General features: G+C 52.9%; 2 protein-coding genes across 27 annotated transcripts in view; one reads left to right on the top strand and one right to left on the bottom strand.

Annotated features, from left to right (window-relative positions):
* Nucleotides 1-9295, top strand: part of PMFBP1 (polyamine modulated factor 1 binding protein 1) — a 24522-nt gene extending 15227 nt beyond the window's left edge. For 4 of the 24 annotated variants that reach the window (XM_034426731.3, XM_034426732.3, XM_087877377.1 and 1 more), the window contains exons 4-16: nt 2689-2841; nt 2921-3268; nt 3585-3707; nt 3813-3933; nt 4018-4157; nt 4259-4436; nt 4797-4926; nt 5008-5146; nt 5295-5462; nt 6314-6426; nt 6536-6610; nt 6866-7143; nt 7356-9295. In XM_034426731.3, coding sequence (XP_034282622.2) covers nt 2689-2841; nt 2921-3268; nt 3585-3707; nt 3813-3933; nt 4018-4157; nt 4259-4436; nt 4797-4926; nt 5008-5146; nt 5295-5462; nt 6314-6426; nt 6536-6610; nt 6866-7143; nt 7356-7372 — 1983 coding nt within the window. In that variant the 3' untranslated portion in view covers nt 7373-9295. The remainder of the gene's footprint in view (nt 1-2688; nt 2842-2920; nt 3269-3584; nt 3708-3812; nt 3934-4017; nt 4158-4258; nt 4437-4796; nt 4927-5007; nt 5147-5294; nt 5463-6313; nt 6427-6535; nt 6611-6865; nt 7144-7355) is intronic. The other 20 variants (XM_087877382.1, XM_087877383.1, XM_087877384.1 and 17 more) reach the window with 15 other exon arrangements.
* DHX38 (DEAH-box helicase 38) lies at nt 7663-18039 on the bottom strand. Of its 3 annotated transcripts, XM_034426729.3 has the most exons (26): nt 17680-18038; nt 17434-17600; nt 17254-17364; nt 16987-17158; nt 16744-16868; nt 16582-16658; nt 15978-16133; nt 15652-15813; nt 15457-15564; nt 14251-14369; nt 14031-14168; nt 13562-13748; nt 13235-13420; nt 11630-11770; nt 11438-11548; nt 11243-11359; nt 10698-10805; nt 10510-10622; nt 10163-10371; nt 9925-10079; nt 9690-9845; nt 9478-9612; nt 8487-8612; nt 8282-8377; nt 7935-8056; nt 7663-7842 (listed from the first exon to the last, which is right to left on the bottom strand). In XM_034426729.3, exons 1-26 carry the CDS (start codon nt 18003-18005, stop codon nt 7758-7760), a joined length of 3708 nt encoding a protein of 1235 aa, XP_034282620.3. In that variant the 5' UTR covers nt 18006-18038; the 3' UTR covers nt 7663-7757. The 3 variants fall into 3 exon arrangements, with proteins under 3 accessions (XP_034282620.3, XP_087733502.1, XP_034282619.3); XM_087877376.1 differs by having other exon boundaries at nt 11243-11548; nt 17680-18039; XM_034426728.3 differs by having other exon boundaries at nt 17254-17600.

Genomic DNA, 18039 nt, shown 5'->3' with positions numbered 1-18039 from the left:
TTGATTCTGCTCAGGACCAAAGATTGGGAAGGGCTTATGGAGGCCATGCAGCCAAGTCTCGGAAGGCATCCCTGGCCAGCAGTCCTTCAGCTGCCATGCAAAGTGACCTGGTGAAGAGTGGCCTCTCGGACACGACAACTCCACAGGGCTTCTCCCTCATGCATTCTCTCCTGCTCTTCTCCCAGTTGGAAGCAGCCGAGTCCTAGGCTGCATCGACGGACAGATAGTATCAAGCTCACGTGAGGTGACTGCTTTAGGCTGCTTTGGTAAGACCATGCTTGGAATGCTACTGCCTCCAGCTTTGATTACCATGATGCAAAAAAGATGTTCAGATCAGAAAGAATGCAGAGAATAGCAACCAAGATGATTAGGGACCTGGAGGATGAACAGTTGCAGGAACTGAGTATGTCTAGTCTAGGGGAGAGAAGGACTAGAGGTGACATGATAGCATCTTCCAATATCTGAGGTGCTGTCACAGAGAAGGGGAGGGGGGTTCAACCTATTCTCCAAAGCACCTGAAGGCAAGACAAGAAACAATGGATGGAAACTTACCAAGGAGAGAAACAACCTAGAACTAAGGAGAAATGTCCTGATAGAGAGCACAATTAACCTCCAAAAGTTGTGGGTGCTCCATCACTGGAGCTTTTCAAGAAGAGATTGGACAACCATTTGTCTGGCATGCTGTAAAGTCTCCTGCTTCAGCAGGAGGTTGGACTAGAAGACCTCCAAGGTCCCTTCCAACTCAAGTTATTCTGTATTCTGTAAGGGTGCTCTATGGCATTTTTCTCCAGCCAACTTGCTGCTAGTTTTGCAGGTCTCTCCTGCCAGCGGAGTGCGAAGGTGAGGACAGTTTTCAAGGGGGGAAGAATTCTGCCCATTCCTTGATATGGAGATCCAGTTTGTCAGCGCCTCTGAGACAGAAACCTGGCTGGCTTTTGACATCCCACAATGTTCCCGTTCTGTCCTAAAATATGCTCGGCAGACAGCCCTAATCTAATCTTTCTGTCTGCTTTCTCATTTTCAGAGTCAGGGTAAAACAAATTGGCCCACATTAATTGTCTGCCCAGCCACCCAAAGCTTTGAGCTGTGATTTATGAGCTCAGAGCAAGCACTCTACAACACATTTTTCTTAATTTATTTTTAATGAGTATCTCAATTAATTTTCCAGGAAACATCTTAATGATGTTGGAGATGAATGTTAATAAGGTCTGTGCCTTTCAGGTGGCTGCAGCATTGCTGACTGGGTATTGGGTCTCAGTCCTTCAGTTCTGCAAACCCAGAGGATTAATAAGGCTCCCAGGAGCCCTGAATTAAAGATCTCTCCCACTTCCCATCAGCCCATGGATATTTGCTTTTTCATGCATGGAAGGAAAGAGGAGGTGCCCCATTGTGCATCCCAGCAAGAGGAAGACCGGAAGGGACCAGCTGACGCCCTCCTCAGGCATTTGGGGTCCTTCCTCGGTCTTCCATGGGAAGCAAGTGGCCTCCTACCAAGGCCCAGCCTCAGTTCGGATGCCTGTCATGGTTTATGTCTAGGAGGACTGACGCTTGCTTTCTCGAATGCCTTGGTTTTTCCTGGGCCAGGCAGGCCCTTGTCATCAAGAGAGGGTGAGCATCAGCAAAGCAGTCAGAGCACCAGCCAAACCTGACCAAGCTGCCCTGAATGAGCCAGGCCACAACTGTTATTCTTGACCTCACAGGCGGCATTATTCTGGAGCAGGCAGTTCAGAAGGAGGGCTACACCAAGAAGCCCTGGGCCTGAATAGCTTTCAACCATGGAGGCCATCCCCTCTTGCAAGGCCTGCTCTCAGCCAGGGGAGCAGCTTTGAAAACTGCTTTTCAGTGAAATAAAGATGAACGAGCTGGGTCTATAGATGTGTTACTTTTTCAGCTTTATGCATTTGGGTTTGTTCCATACATTTATTCAGGACTGTATTATTGTTTGGATGGACATTATGCTGGACTTTAGGAGAGGCCCTTGGTTTTCCTTGCCAGATTTACATCCGGGGGCAAACGTTCCTCCTCCCTTTCTCCAGATAGCCTCTGCAACCCTGCATGATGGGCTTGTACCTGTGAATTAAGGTGATTTTCAGCCAGTTGGGGAGAAGGTGATGCCATGGTGGTGTCAGCCGTGGACCGCCAGATGGCCCGGGGCTGCCATTCGGGCAGAGGAGGAGTGGCCAGCTGGGACGTGCGCACACGGGCATCAATGGCCACACCATTTTGGGGAGAAGCCGCCACCACACGCCCATGGCCCGCAGCACATCGCTCCTGCCTCCATGGGGCTACCGCCTGTCTAGCGGGGCCCAGACTGCCTGGCTGATAGTCGGAAGCAGGAAACAGCGGGATAAGCCGGGATGGATGGCTAGGGGTGTGGCTGGACTCCGGCGGCCAAATTAGCAGCAAGCAGTCAGTAGGAGGGGTGCACACACAAGGGAGGTGGAGCACAATATAAGGGGTGGGTGAACTAACCACGGTAGCACAAACTTTAATTCCTTTTGGATGATCGCTTTGTGCGGGGTCCGCGTTTCCAGATAAACAATTCTAACATCAACCTGTGTTGCTGGCTTTTCTTACGCAGGACACCAGAACGTGACAGGTTGCACAGGGAAGAGGAAGTTTGGTGGTCCCTCTCCCTCTCCCTCCAGAGGCTCCCCATCTTGATCTTGGGTGATGCTATTTCCACAGAGTCCAAGCAAGGCTGCCCTCCCAGAGCAGTTGCAGGGTTTCCAGGTGGCCGTGGAGCAGCTACAGCACATGAGGGATGGTCTAAGCTGGACGCAAGGACAGCATCAGGCCTTGGAGATGCTGCTCCAGGAGTGTCAGGCTCTCAAGACACAGGTGGGTTTCAGAACTTCCTTCTACCTCCCCCAGAAGCCAGGGCAGCACCTGATATTCTCTGCCTCTGTATACTCCACAGCTCCGACAATCTAAGGCATTGACCCAGGAGCAAGAAAGGGAGCACTCTCTTCAAATTGAGCGGCACCAGCACATGCGGGAGCAGTTGCGTCAAGCAGAGACTTCTGTCCATATTCTGGAAAGCATCTTGGATCTCTATAAGAAGAAATACCGAGCTGCTCTGGGCCGAGTTGGTGAACTAGACAGTCAGATGCATCATCTGCAAGAAGAGGTGATCAATCTTTGGAGCAGCAGCCAAGCAGAGGACAGCCTTGGGCAGCTCAGTGCTCATGCAGTTAGGCAGTTCACAGACCAGCAAGACCAGACCATCCAGGAGCTGCAGGAACAATTGGCAGCCAGCCACTGCAAGGTGAGTGTGGCCACAGCCCTTTTCCTTCCATGGGGGGAAACGCTGGTGTGAACTGCAACAGATGTCAAGCTTCAAGTCTGAGGTAAGAAAAGGGCCTAGGATTTAAATCCTGGCTTTGACACAGAAGTCTCAGTGATGCTTGTCCTGTATTCCACAAGAGCCTGATCTTCTGTGAGTTCACGGTGTCTTATTTACACCCAGCCTTGGCTGCTGAGTGTGGGGTGAGGTTTGCTGAAGGAGCCGTATTGCCTTGTCTGGTGGGAAGCTGACAGATGCAATAAGCTAGTTGTGCCTACTGAGACAGGCTCTGTCTCAGCTGCTGCAGCAAAAGGAAGCCGTGGCCAGACTGAGCCAAGAGTTTGCATCATACAAGTTGATTCACAACTGCTCAAACACAAAGCACAGAAAACAGATGGTCAGCCAGGCGATACTCCAACAGGTAGGTCTAGTACCGATAGTGCTGGCCAGCTGGAGCAAGCAGTGGGGGACCTGCCACAACATGAGCAAAAACCTGACTCCGTTTGTCTCGGTTGGACGTGCCTAGAAGCTACAGCAGGCAGAAGAGGAGGGTTTGCATCAGCAGGCGGAGGTGTACCAGGCCCTGGTGCAAGAACTGAAGATGCAGCTGGCGAGGGAGGCTGAGCAGAACAGCAGCACTTTGAAAGGTAAAGGACCCACCTATTTCTGGTCCCCTCAGCTGGTCCTTCCTGTTGCAGCTGGGGGTCCCAGCTGATTGAGCCTCATTTCAGATCTGGCTCGCCTGGAACTGGCTGTGCAGAGTCTGTGCCAGGCGGCAGCCTCAGAGCAGAGTCAGCAGCTGCAGCACCATGCCTGCCTAGTGCAGGCCCTGCTGGAACAAAGCCACCAGCTGTGTGCACAGAAGGAATGGGTGAGTGGCTGCTGATCTGCCCAGGGATACCTGCTGGGGAGGGCTTTGCCAGAGGTACATTGGCACTCGCTCACGCCCCTCCTCTTCTCCATGCCATCCAGAAACCAGCCAGGCTCCTTCAAAGGGCATGGGCTAATTGCAGCATCTTCTGGGACCAGGCCCATCCCTTGAAAGCTGCCTCACAGGAGGCCAAGCAAGGCCGAGCAGCCTCTTGGCCTGGTGGAGCCCCAGTGCTGCAGCTGAGGAGGCCCAAGAGCCCGGAACAGCCCGGGAAGGCTGGTAAGGAGGCTGGCTCCAGGTGTGTCGAGTGGGGTAGATCACACAGGGACCAAGAGGGCCAATTTGTGGGTTGCTCCTTCCCTTCCCCCATCCTTCTCCTTGCCTGCTCACCAAGCTGATAGGCAGAAATTCTATTTCATTCTTACTTATACAAAGATGTTTATCCCATTCTTCTAATGCCTGGGCTAAGTGCTCCTGAAGCATCAACTGCCAATAGTGGCAGGAATAAGACAAATTCCAAGTTTCTGTTAGTGCAAAAAAGCATATCCATAATTCTCACCCAATCCAAGCATGCTGGACCATGGGAGTCCAAGGGCCTGGGGCCCCACACCCTTCCTATCTGAGCCTTCTACTCCGCAGCATTGGAGATGGTCCAGGACCAGCCGGTGGAGAGGGGCCTCAAGCTTCAGCGTCTTGGGAAAGTTGGCTGCCCTCTGGAGGTTCTCCTTGGAAAAGGCTGCCTAGCTGAAGCAGAGCTGGAGCAGAAAAGGTCTCTTCCCTGGGCTGAAGTAGGCCAGGTTGGGAGTGGACTTGCCTTTGGGTGGGGGATAACCCATTGCTTTCTTCTTAGCTTCTTGGGAGGAGATGGTCTTGCTGCTGCCACCTCTGGCAGAGAACTGCTAAAGGAGCTGATGGAGAAGCTGAGCAGGTCCAAGCGGCAACCTTTGCAGGCAGCACCCATGCTGGAGTTGGAGAGGCTGCGGCAGCAGGTGAGCTGCGTGAGATAGACAGGAACATGCCCTCCCCCTGGTGAATCAAGAGCCTGTTTCTCTGTCCCGTAGAGCACCTGCGCCAAGATCTATGGCATCTGGAGAGCCACATTGCTGGGGTGGGATTGATGGCCAACTTCCCATGCAGTTACAGGAGACAGAGAGGAGAGTGCAGGCCCTGCAGACCTGTGTGATGGAGCAGAAGGCAGACAGCCGTTCTCTGCAAGAGCAGCTGACCAAGCAGACAGCTGTGTTGGGGCTGGTGAATGGACGCTTCAGGCAGGCCCGGCTGCAGCTGCAGCACCAGGCAACCGCGGTGAGCCAGCCCAGAGGGCTGATGGCCCATGGCTGGGCAACTCCTGTGTCCTGGCAGTACCAGCAAAGCCACCAAACATCAGCTGCTAGAAGGACCCTTGGCTCTGGCTTTTCCAATGCTCCCACTCCACCCAGCCCCTTTTCCAACGTGAAAGGTGGGAGGTGTTCTGGAGGGGCCAAGTTTTGCCTGCCCTTGTTTGGCAGGAGCAATGCTGGCAAATAGGCATGAGGCTGCCAGCTGGCATTGCATGGAGGACAGGGATGGGGCAAGTGGGGTGGGCCCAGCTGCCCCTTTAGTGCTGGATGCTGCAGTGAGTCTCTGTCCTCCACGGAGAGACTCCAAGCTTCACAAGCTCCTTGTCAGCCAGAAGCAACCCTGTTTATCTTCCTAGCACTAGCGTGTCCTAGCTGCACACACTCCACAATTCCACTATTACTTGCAGCTCAGACTCCCTGCTTTCTTCCATGCACTGCCTGGCCCCCAGGAAGCCAACCAGGGACTGGGGAGGGAAATGACCCCTAGGCAATCTCCAGAAGGAAATAATCCTTCCTTGCCTGCTGTCCCATGCACTCCACCCGAGGACAGGAGGAGGAAATGGTGGTGGCCAGTAAAGGTCTTGTTGCTCCTTAAGAATGGGAGAGAATCAAGCCAGCCCCCAGCTCTTCATTTTTCTGAGGGTGGCCGAAGCTGGGGGGGGGGGAATGGCCCTGAGGAGCACAGAGTGACGCTAGTCTCTAACCTTCCCTGGTGTCCTCGGCCGGGTCATTTGCAGCAGATTTGCAAGGCCTTTTGAGGGAGCGCTCTGGATCAGAGCATGGCAACCAACCCAGATGGCTCTTTTCTTCACCCAGCAGATAGAATCTTTACAAATCTCCTTGGAGGCATCCCGCGCTGGCCATCACTGGCTGCACCAGGAGAGCAAACTGGTGGTGGCCGATGTTCGCCAGTGGGTAAAGGAGCAAAAGTGAGTGTTGCCCAGTCACAGTAGGAGAGGGATGCTTCAGCTGAGTTTGCTATGGGGCAAAGGGGCGGGTGGTGGTCAATTTGCTTCCTCAGCAGCCTCTTTGTTACAGGCAGATGAATGAGGAGCTGGGCCACAAGCTCCGAACACAGATCAAGCAAATTGCCCAGCTCACTGGCGAGAGAGAGTGAGTGACAAAGCTGCTCTTTGGTGCTGGGGGGTGAGGGGAGTATTTGTAGGATTCCTTCACCCACCCACCCACCCACCCTCTCCCTCCCTTGGTGAAATCAGACCAGGTGCGTGTTTAATTTAGGATGGACTGAAAAACAGCTGCGGGTACCTTTAAATTCCAGACACCTTTCCTTTCAAAAGCCTGCAGTGATCATGAGGGTTAGGGTTACTTAACCTAAGGGGTTCTCTGCACCCCTTTTCCCTCCCACAGCCTTCTGCATCAACTACTGGAGAGGCTGCAAGAGGACAACCAACAGTTAAAGAATGAAATCAACGAGAGGCGCATTGTATGTGAGCGCATCAAGGCAAGTGCCAAGAATGACCAGAGGTTGGAAGAAGAGCAGAGGATGCCCAATTACAGCCCGCCTCCCATTTCCTTAATTGTAGCAGTAGCAGAGAGAGATTGTATAAAGCTGGGGTCCCCAACCCCCTGTCCACAGACACAAACCAGTCTGCAGCTTGTTGGGAACTGGGCCACACAAGTAGTGGGTGAGCACATAAAACCATCTCCTTCCCCTGTTGCCGGTCCATGGGGCTAGAAAGGTTAGGGACTGCTGGCCTAAAGGAAGCATACTTTGACCTGCTCCTACAGAACCCCGTGGACCAGGAGAAATAGAGAGCTGAACTAGGATGGGTTTGGTCTGGTTTCATGAGCACCAATAAACATTGGGTGGTTCTAAACATGAAGTCTCTGGTTGCAGGCTCTCCACTACAGTGATTTGGAGCCGCAGGCTGTACTGCAACAACTCTGGCACATACTTCTGTTATGAACCCATTACACTCATCCACCTTTCCAGGGGCCACAGCCAGAGAACGCAGCTCTGGAGTGAAGGTAAACTGTGTCCAGAAGAGCCGGTCTGCAGCCAGCAGGGATCCCTTCCTGCAGACCAGGCTTTGCTATTGAGAGAACTTGTCTAAGTGTCCCATCCGTAGCTGCTGTCATGATGTAGCACTTCTAGCAGAGCACCACCCTTGCTTGAAAAAAAGACCCAACATCCACCAAAAGAGTCCAGGAGCAACAATGTTTATATAAACAATAAAATGATATCCTGATCTCGGCAGCAGAGCCAACGCGAAGCTATATATAATGCAGATGTCCATGGCTAGAGGCCAAAGCGAGCTGGGGTATGGCGAGGTGTGGCAAGCTGGCCTTGCTCTTTGCGCCCTGGTGTATAAATCTTTGTGGACCTGCAGAAAGGGGCACAAAGGAAAGACTGAAGAGAGCAGACTACTCCAGGCTCGGGACTTCTCCCCTGGAAGAGGAGCCCACGGGGTCATACCTGACGCTGCCCATTGGATTACAACGCTCCTGTTCTTCTCTGCGAGCACGGAGCTGCTCTTCCGCCAGAGCCATCTCTTCTTCCATGGCAGATGCTTCTTCCTTGGCTCGCCGCCGGCTCTCCTAGAACAGAACAAGCAGCCACGCGAGATTTCATCCGTCTTCTTCCATCCTGCTTTACTATGAAATGTGGCCCAACCCAAACACTGCTACACAGACTTGATGTCTGTATCTTGGTTGATGAGCAGCGGCATTAATTTTTTAAAATATTTCCAGCTTGCCAGGAATTGGAGCTGGCTGGCTTTCTTTTGGAGCAACTGGATGATTCCCCCAGCAGCTCGTTCTCACCTGACGAGACTTGCCAGCATGCTTGATACTGTAGAACATGGGCCCCAACTCAGCCAGCCATTCCCCATCCACAGCTGTGACACACTGCATGTACTCCTGCAGGTTAAAGGCAGAGATGAGGAAGCTGGTAATGGAGAAAAATGGATCTGCCCACATCTGCCACCATCATCCTATGTAGGCCCCTTTCTCCAACGTATCCCCTCACCTTGGTGGTCATCACCAGTTCATGGTAGACAATATAGTCGGGAGTGTAGCCCATCCCAAAAAGCGAGCTGGTAGGGTGCAAGTGGCAGCGCATCCCTGTGCGGATATTGACATATTCCCCGATGCCCTGCAGCAGAGCATAAAGGTCAGTGTTGCCTGGCCCCAGTTCCTTCACAGGCCTTTAACTGCTTTAGGAAATCAACCAGAACAGTCAGAAGACACCAGAGGAAAAGGGGGCCTTGGGTAGAAGCCATATGGAAAATCTATAATTAATCCTCCACATTGAGACAGGATCGTGGGATTCTGGATATGGCATTCCAGAACATTCCTTCATGGACTGGGTCCAGGTTATCCGAGGGAATGCCTGGCAGAGAGGGCCACAGGGTCCATCTGTGAGAGACCTACCTACATTTGAAGGGTCCCAGGAGTTAGGCCTTCTCTGCCATGGTGCCCACTTTATGCAGCATTCCCCCCACCTTTCAAGTTAGTTCTATCCTTGTTGATATTCAGGGAGGCCCTCAAAACCTGGTTGTCTCATCAGGTTTCAGGAAACTCGGACCCTTTTAAGGTGGCTTCCCTATTGTGGTCGTGCTGTGTGTGTGTGGTTTGATTTTTAATGATGAATGTTTACATTTTTATAATTTGTAACAATTGTTTTTACATTGTGGTTTTATTATTTCCTGCTGCCAAGAGTTGCTTCCAATGTATGTAACTTTGATTAATAAATAAATAAAATGGAGCTTCCTTGGTGTTGGTGCTGGGCAGAATCAAGACCTGGCCTCCATCTCCTGAGGCTCACAAAGAAGTGAATCTGTCTGAGGATGTTGGGAAGGGAAATTAGTTGAGCAAGTTGCGAGGCGGCCTTGTGGGGTGGAGGTTAAAGCCCCCCCTCCAAATACACAATAGATGGAGGAGCAGGCCGCTACACAAAAGGCCCTGCTCTGCAACCAATGGAAGCAGGTGAGCCGCGCAGGGAGCCAAGAATCTCTCACCTTCAGTTTTGCAGCCTGGTGAAAGTAAGCAGCACAGATGCACTTGCGAACCACGTCCCAGTCGGTGCCGCAGGAAGCCAGGCTCATGTGTTGCTGCACCATGATGTCCTTCAGCTGCGCTCGCACCTCCCGCACCTGGAAGATAAGGGCCAGAGCAGGTTCAGCTCTGTTCACGGTCACGCTGTGCCTCTTGGGCCTGCCCCAACACGCACCTTCCGCATGGCCTTGGCGTGAATGAAGTGTTCATTGCACCAGAGCGTTGAATAACTGTTATTTTTCCACTGCAGATAAACATTCAGGTAAGTCAAGTGGTCGCTCTCGGGAACAGCAAACTTCTCTCGCACCTGGTCGCTTTCTTCCTCCCGACCCTGCAGAGAGACGGCAGAAAAAGTGACAGACCAGGAAGCCCATTCCTGAGAGCAAAGACCAAAAGAATCCCTGACCCACCTTTGGTCGGTAAAAAATGGCTGGAACTGAGAGCATGGAGACGATCAGCAGGATCTCAGAACTGCAGCCCATATCACAAGAAACAATCAGCATCTTGGAGAGGGCTGGATCAAGGGGAAACTCCACCATCAGACGTCCAGTTGATGTCAGACCACCTGGAGGGACAGTGATCTTCTGAGCCAAGCCCCACAAAAGCACAAGCCCCCCCACATATGGGGAAAGGGTTGTTCCACCCAACCTGTGTTATCAAGCGCCCCGAGAATCCACAACTGGTACATTGAGTTGAGCATGTTGTCTTCTGGAGGGGGATCCATAAAGTGGAACTGTAGCAGGTCTTGCACCCCTAAAGACTTAAGAAGCAGCACCACATTGGCCAGATTGGTACGTTGGATCTCGGGGACAGTGGTGGTCAGCAGTTCATTCTTGTATGCACTCTGGGTGTACAGTCTGCTCAGGAAAGAGAGCAACCACCTCAGTGGAGCAGCCTTGGCCACAGCAGCAGAACAAGATTTGGCAGCTGCAGACAGCATTTACTGCGGTGCCCACTTGCTGCAAGGAGACCCCTTGGATACGTACAACTCCTACCTGAAACACTGACCTGGGCCTGTCCTTCCAGCTCGGCCAGAGCGCTGATTTGCATTAGCCTGGCTGATTGGATAGATCTGCAGGGCATCCATGCCAATCCGTGGGTTGAAGACCTGAGATGTAACAAGTAGGGTAAGTCGGGGCTTCATCCCTAAGACCTTATGCTTTTTCTAAGCAAACTTCCTTACCTTCAGTTTGCAATATCCGGAGTCGATCACAAACATGATCCCATCAACTGTCAACGAGGTTTCTGCAATATTGGTGGCCACAATACACTTCCTGACTCCATCTGGTGCCTGCCAAGAATCCAAGTTTCAAGATGCAGCTACCAATCCATCGTCAACTGAAATGCTCAGCTTCTCCCAAGGAAAGACCCTGAAGTGTGGTGGCTTTTAATTCCAGCATCTTTGTTTTCAGAAGCTACTGTAAGTCCTATAAAGGCTTGAATTAGCAATCCCTTTGACTGAAATGGCCTGTATCCACAGCTCCTGTAAAAGCTTCTAGTTTCTACTTCCTAAGAAGAGAAAGATGTTTGTCTTCTCAAGCCATGGCACAAAATTCATCTACTTCCAGGACTCTCGTTTTTTGCTGCAGGTCAGGCTGCTTGCCAACTATTCTACTCATCTTGAGTTCTTTTCCCTCATCTTGGGAAAAGCCATGATAGAAGCTTCAAGCTTCCAGGTACCATTGCCAAGTAAATCTGAGATCATCACTAGTGGAAAGCAGGCTATACCTTCTGGAAGATCTTGGCCTGCAAATCTGAAGGTAGCTGAGAGTAGATTGGTAGCACAGCCAGAGCAGGAGCGTTTTCCAGTTCTTCCAGATGCTCCACAATCTGCTCAGACGTAACCTGCAAGATGAGGCGAGGCAAATATATGTGCATTAGGGGGCTGACTAAGATCTTAAATACTCCCACAGATGAACTCACCTCGATGTCCTCCTGGCCTGGCATGAAAATGAGGATATCTCCAGGGGCACTGGAGAGGTGGACCTGCAGGGCCTGCTTCACTGCTGCCTCCACATAGTCTTCTTGCGGAGTCTGAAAGAGCAAAAAGGAGGCTGATACACCTATCCAGGTGTCACCTGGATGGCCTGGTCCAGGCCTTTGCTTACCCCATACCTTGCTAAAGAGAACGTCGACAGGAAATGTGCGGCCTGGAATGTGGAAGATGGGCACATTTCCAAAGAAAGACGCAAACTTCTCTGCATCCATGGTGGCCGAGGTAACAATCAACTTGAGATCTGAGCGACGGGCTACCACCTATGAAAAGACAGGATCGTTGCCAAAGAGTAATATGAAAATCCCAAATGGCCCCTTTATAGCCACTCATTTTGCATTTTTCCTTCCTTTTGCCCAATGAAAGTTTCAGAGTGAAAGCATTTGCTTCTCCAGGGATACATCACTTCCATATCATGGTTGCCTATATAATTAGGTTGCTTCTGCTCAGCTGCCTTTTTGCAACCCTGGTAACAAAATGTTGAGCAGCCAATGCACTTAATTGTGCTCACCGCTAAACCTGACCCAGCAGCACTACAGAGAAGGTGGCTAAGGCTGGCCACTTTGACTTTAGGAGGAGTTCCTAGTCATTTGTGGAGCAAAGAATCATTCTGAGGATTGTATTAAAAACACCCTGATGGAGAAAGAACTAAACACCTATTTAGAAGGGACCTTGAAGTCTTCTAGTCCAACCTTCTACTCTGTATCATACCAAATTTAAGAAGCAACCCTCGAATCTGTTGCTTTGAATGAGAATAGAATTCTTTATTCTATTCTTTATAAGCCCACTGATATGAAGAAAAGACCTTTAGAGACGGATGAAGAGATACTGCCTAGCAAATGGAAAGGGAAGGAGCCTTGCCCCCAGCTGTACAGGGGGTGGAACAAGAGGTTCTGAAGGGACCCTCCCCGAGTTCACAAGCTGTAAAGGTGACTCTCGAGGCTGTTAATGTAACCTTACAATAAAAGAGTGGTCATGTTTCTTGTCTCGTCTACCTGGTAAGGCTGACAATCCACTCTGAAGCTCCTATAAAGCCAGGCTGTTGGGAACAGCATCTCTAGAGGGCTCTGGGTTGCCTACTTACAGCAATGTGGTGTGTACCTGCTGGCCATACTGCTGAATGGATAAAGGCTGATTGAGATTGGCAATTACAGCCTAAGCAGGTGAAGGACCCAAGGCCACTTTCATTGAAACACAAGCAAGGAGCTCTCTATCCCTCAGTCCTCTAAGCCCTCAAAATAGATGACAATGCTCCACTTTATCAGCTTTTTCAAGAAGCAGTTGGCCCTCTTAGGATAAAATCAAAGGGGGTTTCAGACGTGCAATTGGAAAGATGCAACATGGGCCTCCCATTCAGGCAGTTGTGGGCAATGCAGGATCAGGTGGCTGGCTTCTGTGCTGCAGTGAAGTGTCCACGGCCCCCAAGGGGAAAGGCTGGGACTGCCTGCCCACAACTGCCACCACTACCCCTTTCTGGGAGATTAAAAGTGGGTCTGGAAGGATATTAATTTTCCATTTATCTTCTAAGAATCAATTTCAGCCTGGGTCCTACTAATCCTAGCCCCACCTCCTCCTATCTACTCTTCGATACCCAGCAGCACAGACAGCAGTTTTAGCTTGTGTTCAACATGAACAGGTGAATGAGCTGGGGGGGGGACGTATTCTTTTTTTCCCTCCACTGCAGGAACCCTGCCAGAAACCCCAGACAAAGCCCACCAGGCACCTACTTCTCGCAGGAGGCCAAACAGCACATCCGTGTTGAGCGAGCGTTCATGAGCCTCGTCCATGATGATGGCACTGTAATGGTCAAGATCAGCTTCACGCAGAGACTCCCGAAGCAAGATCCCGTCTGTCATGTACTTAATCACGGTACTCTCCGAAGTGCAGTCCTCAAAGCGGATGGCGTAGCCCACCTGGCACAGGCACAAGGTCCACAGGCAGAACTCACCAAGCAGGCCAGAAGAAGCCAAGCCCCCACGGCCCTCAGCCGGCCTCTGAGTGAAGGAAGGTGACCCACAGCCTCGCCCAGATGCCCCACGGCCTGCAGCACTCACCTCCTCCCCAAGGGCCACGTTCATCTCCTCACTAACACGTTTGGCCACGGACATGGCTGCCACTCGACGTGGTTGTGTGCAGCCAATCATGCCATAGTCCGTGTAGCCGTCCTCGTGTAGGTACTGTGTCAACTGCGTTGTTTTGCCACTGCCCGTCTCTCCCACCACAATCACAATACTGTTGTCTCTGTCAGGAGGAGGCAGCAACTCTTGTCATTGGCTGCAATGATACGGCGTAAAGACCCTCCACCCCCTCCTGGATTTTTCAATTTGCAAAATGCCTCGATATTCCACGTGCTGTTTAATACAGGCATTCCACATCATTTTATTTGCTAGGGCCTATACCAGAATCTACTGGATTCTCGATAGCATAGCACTGGCTTGAGTAAGGCAGCCGCCCTCCCATCCCATTGTCTGTTCCAAGGGAAGCCTTGGTGAAGGCTGGAGGAGGGAGGGAGGGAGTGCAGACCTGACAACTGTCAAAAGCTCTTGCTGAACAGCGAAGATGGGCAAGTACTGCCTCTGCTCCACAATTGACTTTTTCTTGGCAAACTCACTGCTTGCCTCACTCTTCTCTTTCACATGTCCAGCAAACTTCTGTTCTGTCCTGCAAGAGGAGGGTTCAGAGCATTTCATCCCTTGTCAGATCACTTCCCCGCCCCGGCCTTTACAACTGACCTCCATCCTACCTGTAATCCACCGTGCCATCCTCGGCCAGGACTTGCCTTGATTCCTCCTCCTCCTCCTTTTTTATGCCCATTATGTTCCCAAGTTTTGTCCCTGCCAGCTCCCAGTGCCTGTGCTGGGCCTAAAAAGCAACATCAAGCAGTTATGCCTGTTTTTGGTCCACTTCTGCAAAATCACAAGCCTAGTAACAAGAAACTAATGTTAAGAGCCAAATGCATGCAGTGGTAGAAATCAAGTGAACATAGCTGCAGCTACTATAGATCAAAGTCAATTAAATGAGCAGTCACTGGACAGACACAGACCCCAAAATGCCCTTCCGAACAACAGTGCTGTTCTCAAGGCAGTGTGAGTTCTACTAAAGAAAAATACTCCTTTCTTGCCATTTCTTAAATCCCCTTAGGTACCTGGCTGCTGAACCAGGTGGAGGCCTGGAAAATCTAACAGGCATCTTTCAAATGATACCTCAAAAGCCTCCAGTAAACAATGCTGCACTGGTAACTTAGGTGCTATGCGCAAACAGTGACTCTTCCCTGCTGCAACCTACTCATAGAAAATAAGTAACCTTCAGAGGCTGCCCCTTGGGCAATGCATTAAGGTGACAAGAGCCTAGATTTTCTTCTCCAAACGAGGCAATCAGCCGAAGCTGAGCAAAGGCTCCTGAAACTCTGGCTTCCACCAGTAATGATGAGTCCAGAAAACCCGCTCCTTTGGGGAAAGTGCTAGCCCACCTGGAGGACGGTACTTGTTTCTCTCCAGATCAGGGAGTCCTCATCATTCAATGCCGTCCCCCCCACCCCACCACAGCTTCCTGCTTCAGGATTTCCCTCAGTTTACACAACTGAAGCTGCCCCCCCCCCCCCCGCTTTAATATGTACTACAAGCCACTTGAGCGCTGCACCTGCCTTCCCTACTGTTAATAGTTCAGGGGAGGTTGTATTATTTATTTTGCTTATTATTTTCCTTAAATTCACCTTTTATTATTTTAAACAAATAACTCAAGGCGGTAAACCACACCTTCCTTTTATTTACCCACAACAACAACCCTTTGAAGTGCGGTGGGCTGAGAGGCCAGCCATAAGGCTGGACTTGAGCTCATGGTCTCCCACTTACTAGCCTGTTGCCTTCACCACTAGGCCAAACCAGCTCTCTCTCCACCAAAGAGACAGGGACCCGCCTGCACCCCATACAGCAAGAGACTCAGCCAGCACCTTCTTGCGCTCTTTTTGCTCCCGATGCTTCCGCACCAACAGGCTGCCTTTGCGGGCAATGATGGCCAAGTCGGAGGTGGCATCTTTGACAGGGATGACGGGCTCAGGCTGGAAAGAGTGAAAAAAGGGATAATTTCAAGGCAGCAAAGGTCCACTGGTCCTTCCCCCCACACCCCCAGCACCACTTCACCTGACCTGCTTGGTGAAAACAATGCGCCCATCCAGAAAAGGAGGTACCAGGTTGTGCACTAAGAGATGCACCCTGGCAGCATTATCCTCCTCAAAGTCCTCCTCCACCTCCAGCCGATGCACCACACCACTCGTCAGCATGCGGTTGGTCTCCCAGCGCTCGTTATCCTGCCGAGCAAAAGGTTAAATCAGGCAGCAGCCCCCGCTTCTAGGACAAGCAGGCCTTGGGGGGCTCCCAGCAATAGCAGAGACCAAGCGGACCCACTGTTTCTGGATCACAGTGAGCACGAGGGCCCCTCAACCTAGGATGCCCCTGCCCTGCCTTGTCCAACCTCATTGATCTGCCTGCGCTGAGCTGAGATGCGCGTCTGCTTTTGCCTCTGCAGGTGCTGCTCACGCTTCCTCACGTACTCCTCTGAGGAGGCAGCCAGAGGGTTGTGGAACTCATCATAGCCCTCGTCCATCATATACCAGTCCCGGTCAGCTTGCTGAGTAGAGACAAAAATGGTTATAAAGTCTCTCCAAAGAAAAATGAGGTCTCTTCTGCTGCGCTGCTCATAGCAACACCACAATAGTCCCACCACCACTACTAAGGAAGCCCTTTCCTCAACACTACAAACTATTGGAAATCTGATCTCTCTCTCTCACACACACAGATTGCCATTTCACCATGAGAGGCAAAAAGAGATCTCCAAGCCCCTGGGAGAAGTCTCTTCCTAAGGGTTGGCCAGCTGGAACCGATCTCACCTCACACCCAGCAATGAAAATCCCACAGCCCACACTTAGAAAGTGAAAAGCAGCCCCAGCCACTGGAGTTTGTCAACCAGAGATTTGCTTCAGTCTCATTCTGAAGTTTTTTGCTTCATTTCTTCCCTTTCAGCCATTTTGCCTCAAATAGCAAGGTAACCACCCCAGGGATTAAAGCTGCTAACTCACCCGCTGATCGTCCTCCCATTGCTGCCGTTCTTCCTCCGTTTCAAATGCAATGCCATCTTCCCCATCCTCACATCTCCCTGGAAAAATATCTCATGAGATGCCAATTCTACCTTGGATTGAAGCAAGCCCGGGCCTCTCCCCGCTCCACAATCTTTATCTTACCCCTGCCTCTGGAGAGCCAAGGGGGTCCACCCAAATGCCTTCGGTTGTGGTTGTCAGCCCACTCGTTGTATTTGTAAGTAGGGGTGGGCAAAGGCGTCTCTTCGGGGCCTCTGCTCCTGCTGGACCTGCAAAGGGCGACCACCACCGCAAAACTCACTCTCTCCACCCGTCCCCCAACCAAGCCGGGCCACTCAGGCCACTAGCGCAGCGCCATCCGCCTGCAATCCTTTGGTCCCGCCGTACCGTTCGCGGTCGCCCCGCCTCTCGCTCTCCCGAGGTTGAGCAGGGCTCCGGTGGCTCCGCTCCGAGTCCCTGCAGGAGGGAGCCGGGGAGGGAGACTCCCACTGGGAGCGGCGGGACCCGCTGTAACCGCTGTCTTCCTCCTCCCAGCTCGAGTGCGACGGCGTGGCTGCATCTGAGCACCGGAAAGGAAGGCGTGAGCCAGCGAGGGGCAAAGCCGCCCCCGCCCCGTCCCCCCGCTTCCCAGGCGGTCTCCCCGCTGCCAAGCACCTTTGGGCGGCTGCCGCGGACTCTCCGGCTCGGTCCTCGGGGCGCTCCTGCTCCTCTCCGAAGAGCCATCCTTGTCGGCGCGGGGAGTGCGCCGGCCGCGGTCACGGGTCTCTGCGGAGAATGGCAGGTCAGCAGCGTGGGCAGAGGGTCCCGCGAGGCCGGCGCCGGGCCCTGGCTCACCTCGGTCGCGCTTACGCTCCTGCTCCCTCCGGCGCTCCTTCTCCTTGGACGAGGCGAAGACGCCCTGCTCCCGCCGCTCGCGCTCCCGCTGCCGGCTGCGTTCCCAGAAGCCCTCGCTGACGCCCCCCGGGTTCGACGGCGTCTCCGCCTGGGCCGAGCGGTACTGCCTGCCGGGGAGGGACGGGGGGCTCAGCCGGCCTGCCGGGCGGCCTCGGAGCCCCCCGGACCGTCGCCCGCCCTGCTCACCTGTCCCTGCGCCGGCGGCCGCCCCGCCCCGCCCCGTCGCCCGGCTCCTCCGGCGGCTGCCGGGGCGGCTCGTCCGCGCCCTCCTCGGCGGTCCCGCCGCGGGGCCTCTTGGCGGGCCGGTCCTCCCGCTCGCGGCGCTTCTGGGCGGCCAGGAGGTCGAGGCCCAGCAGGGAGGCGCGCGGCGCCGGGATCTTGAAGACGTGCTGCTCCTCGGCGGCGCTGCGCCGCTTGACCAGCACCAGCCCCCCCACCTGCCCCTCGGGCGCGAGCCCGGCCAGCCGGTGCAGCGAGGCCTCCGCAGCCGCCGCCTCCGCGCGCTCCTCCATGGGCCCCTGCGCGACGCTTCCTCTTCCGGACGGA

The sequence above is a fragment of the Pantherophis guttatus genome, chromosome 11 (genome assembly GCF_059756535.1).
Source record: "Pantherophis guttatus breed Tessera chromosome 11, ASM5975653v1, whole genome shotgun sequence".
NCBI lineage: Eukaryota > Metazoa > Chordata > Lepidosauria > Squamata > Colubridae > Pantherophis > Pantherophis guttatus.
This window is presented reverse-complemented; position numbering and strand designations above follow the sequence as displayed.

What these genes read in the sequence shown, in the direction of transcription:
- DHX38 (XM_087877376.1), bottom strand. Translation starts at nt 18,005, where the DNA reads ATGGAGGAGCGCGCGGAGGCGGCGGCTGCGGAGGCCTCGCTGCACCGG. An exon ending in GGAGCGTAAGCGCGACCGAG is followed by an intron (nt 17,365 to 17,433) that starts GTGAGCCAGGGC and finishes CATTCTCCGCAG; the next exon opens with AGACCCGTGACCGCGGCCGG. An exon ending in AGCAAAAAGAGCGCAAGAAG is followed by an intron (nt 14,370 to 15,456) that starts GTGCTGGCTGAG and finishes GTTGCTTTTTAG; the next exon opens with GCCCAGCACAGGCACTGGGA.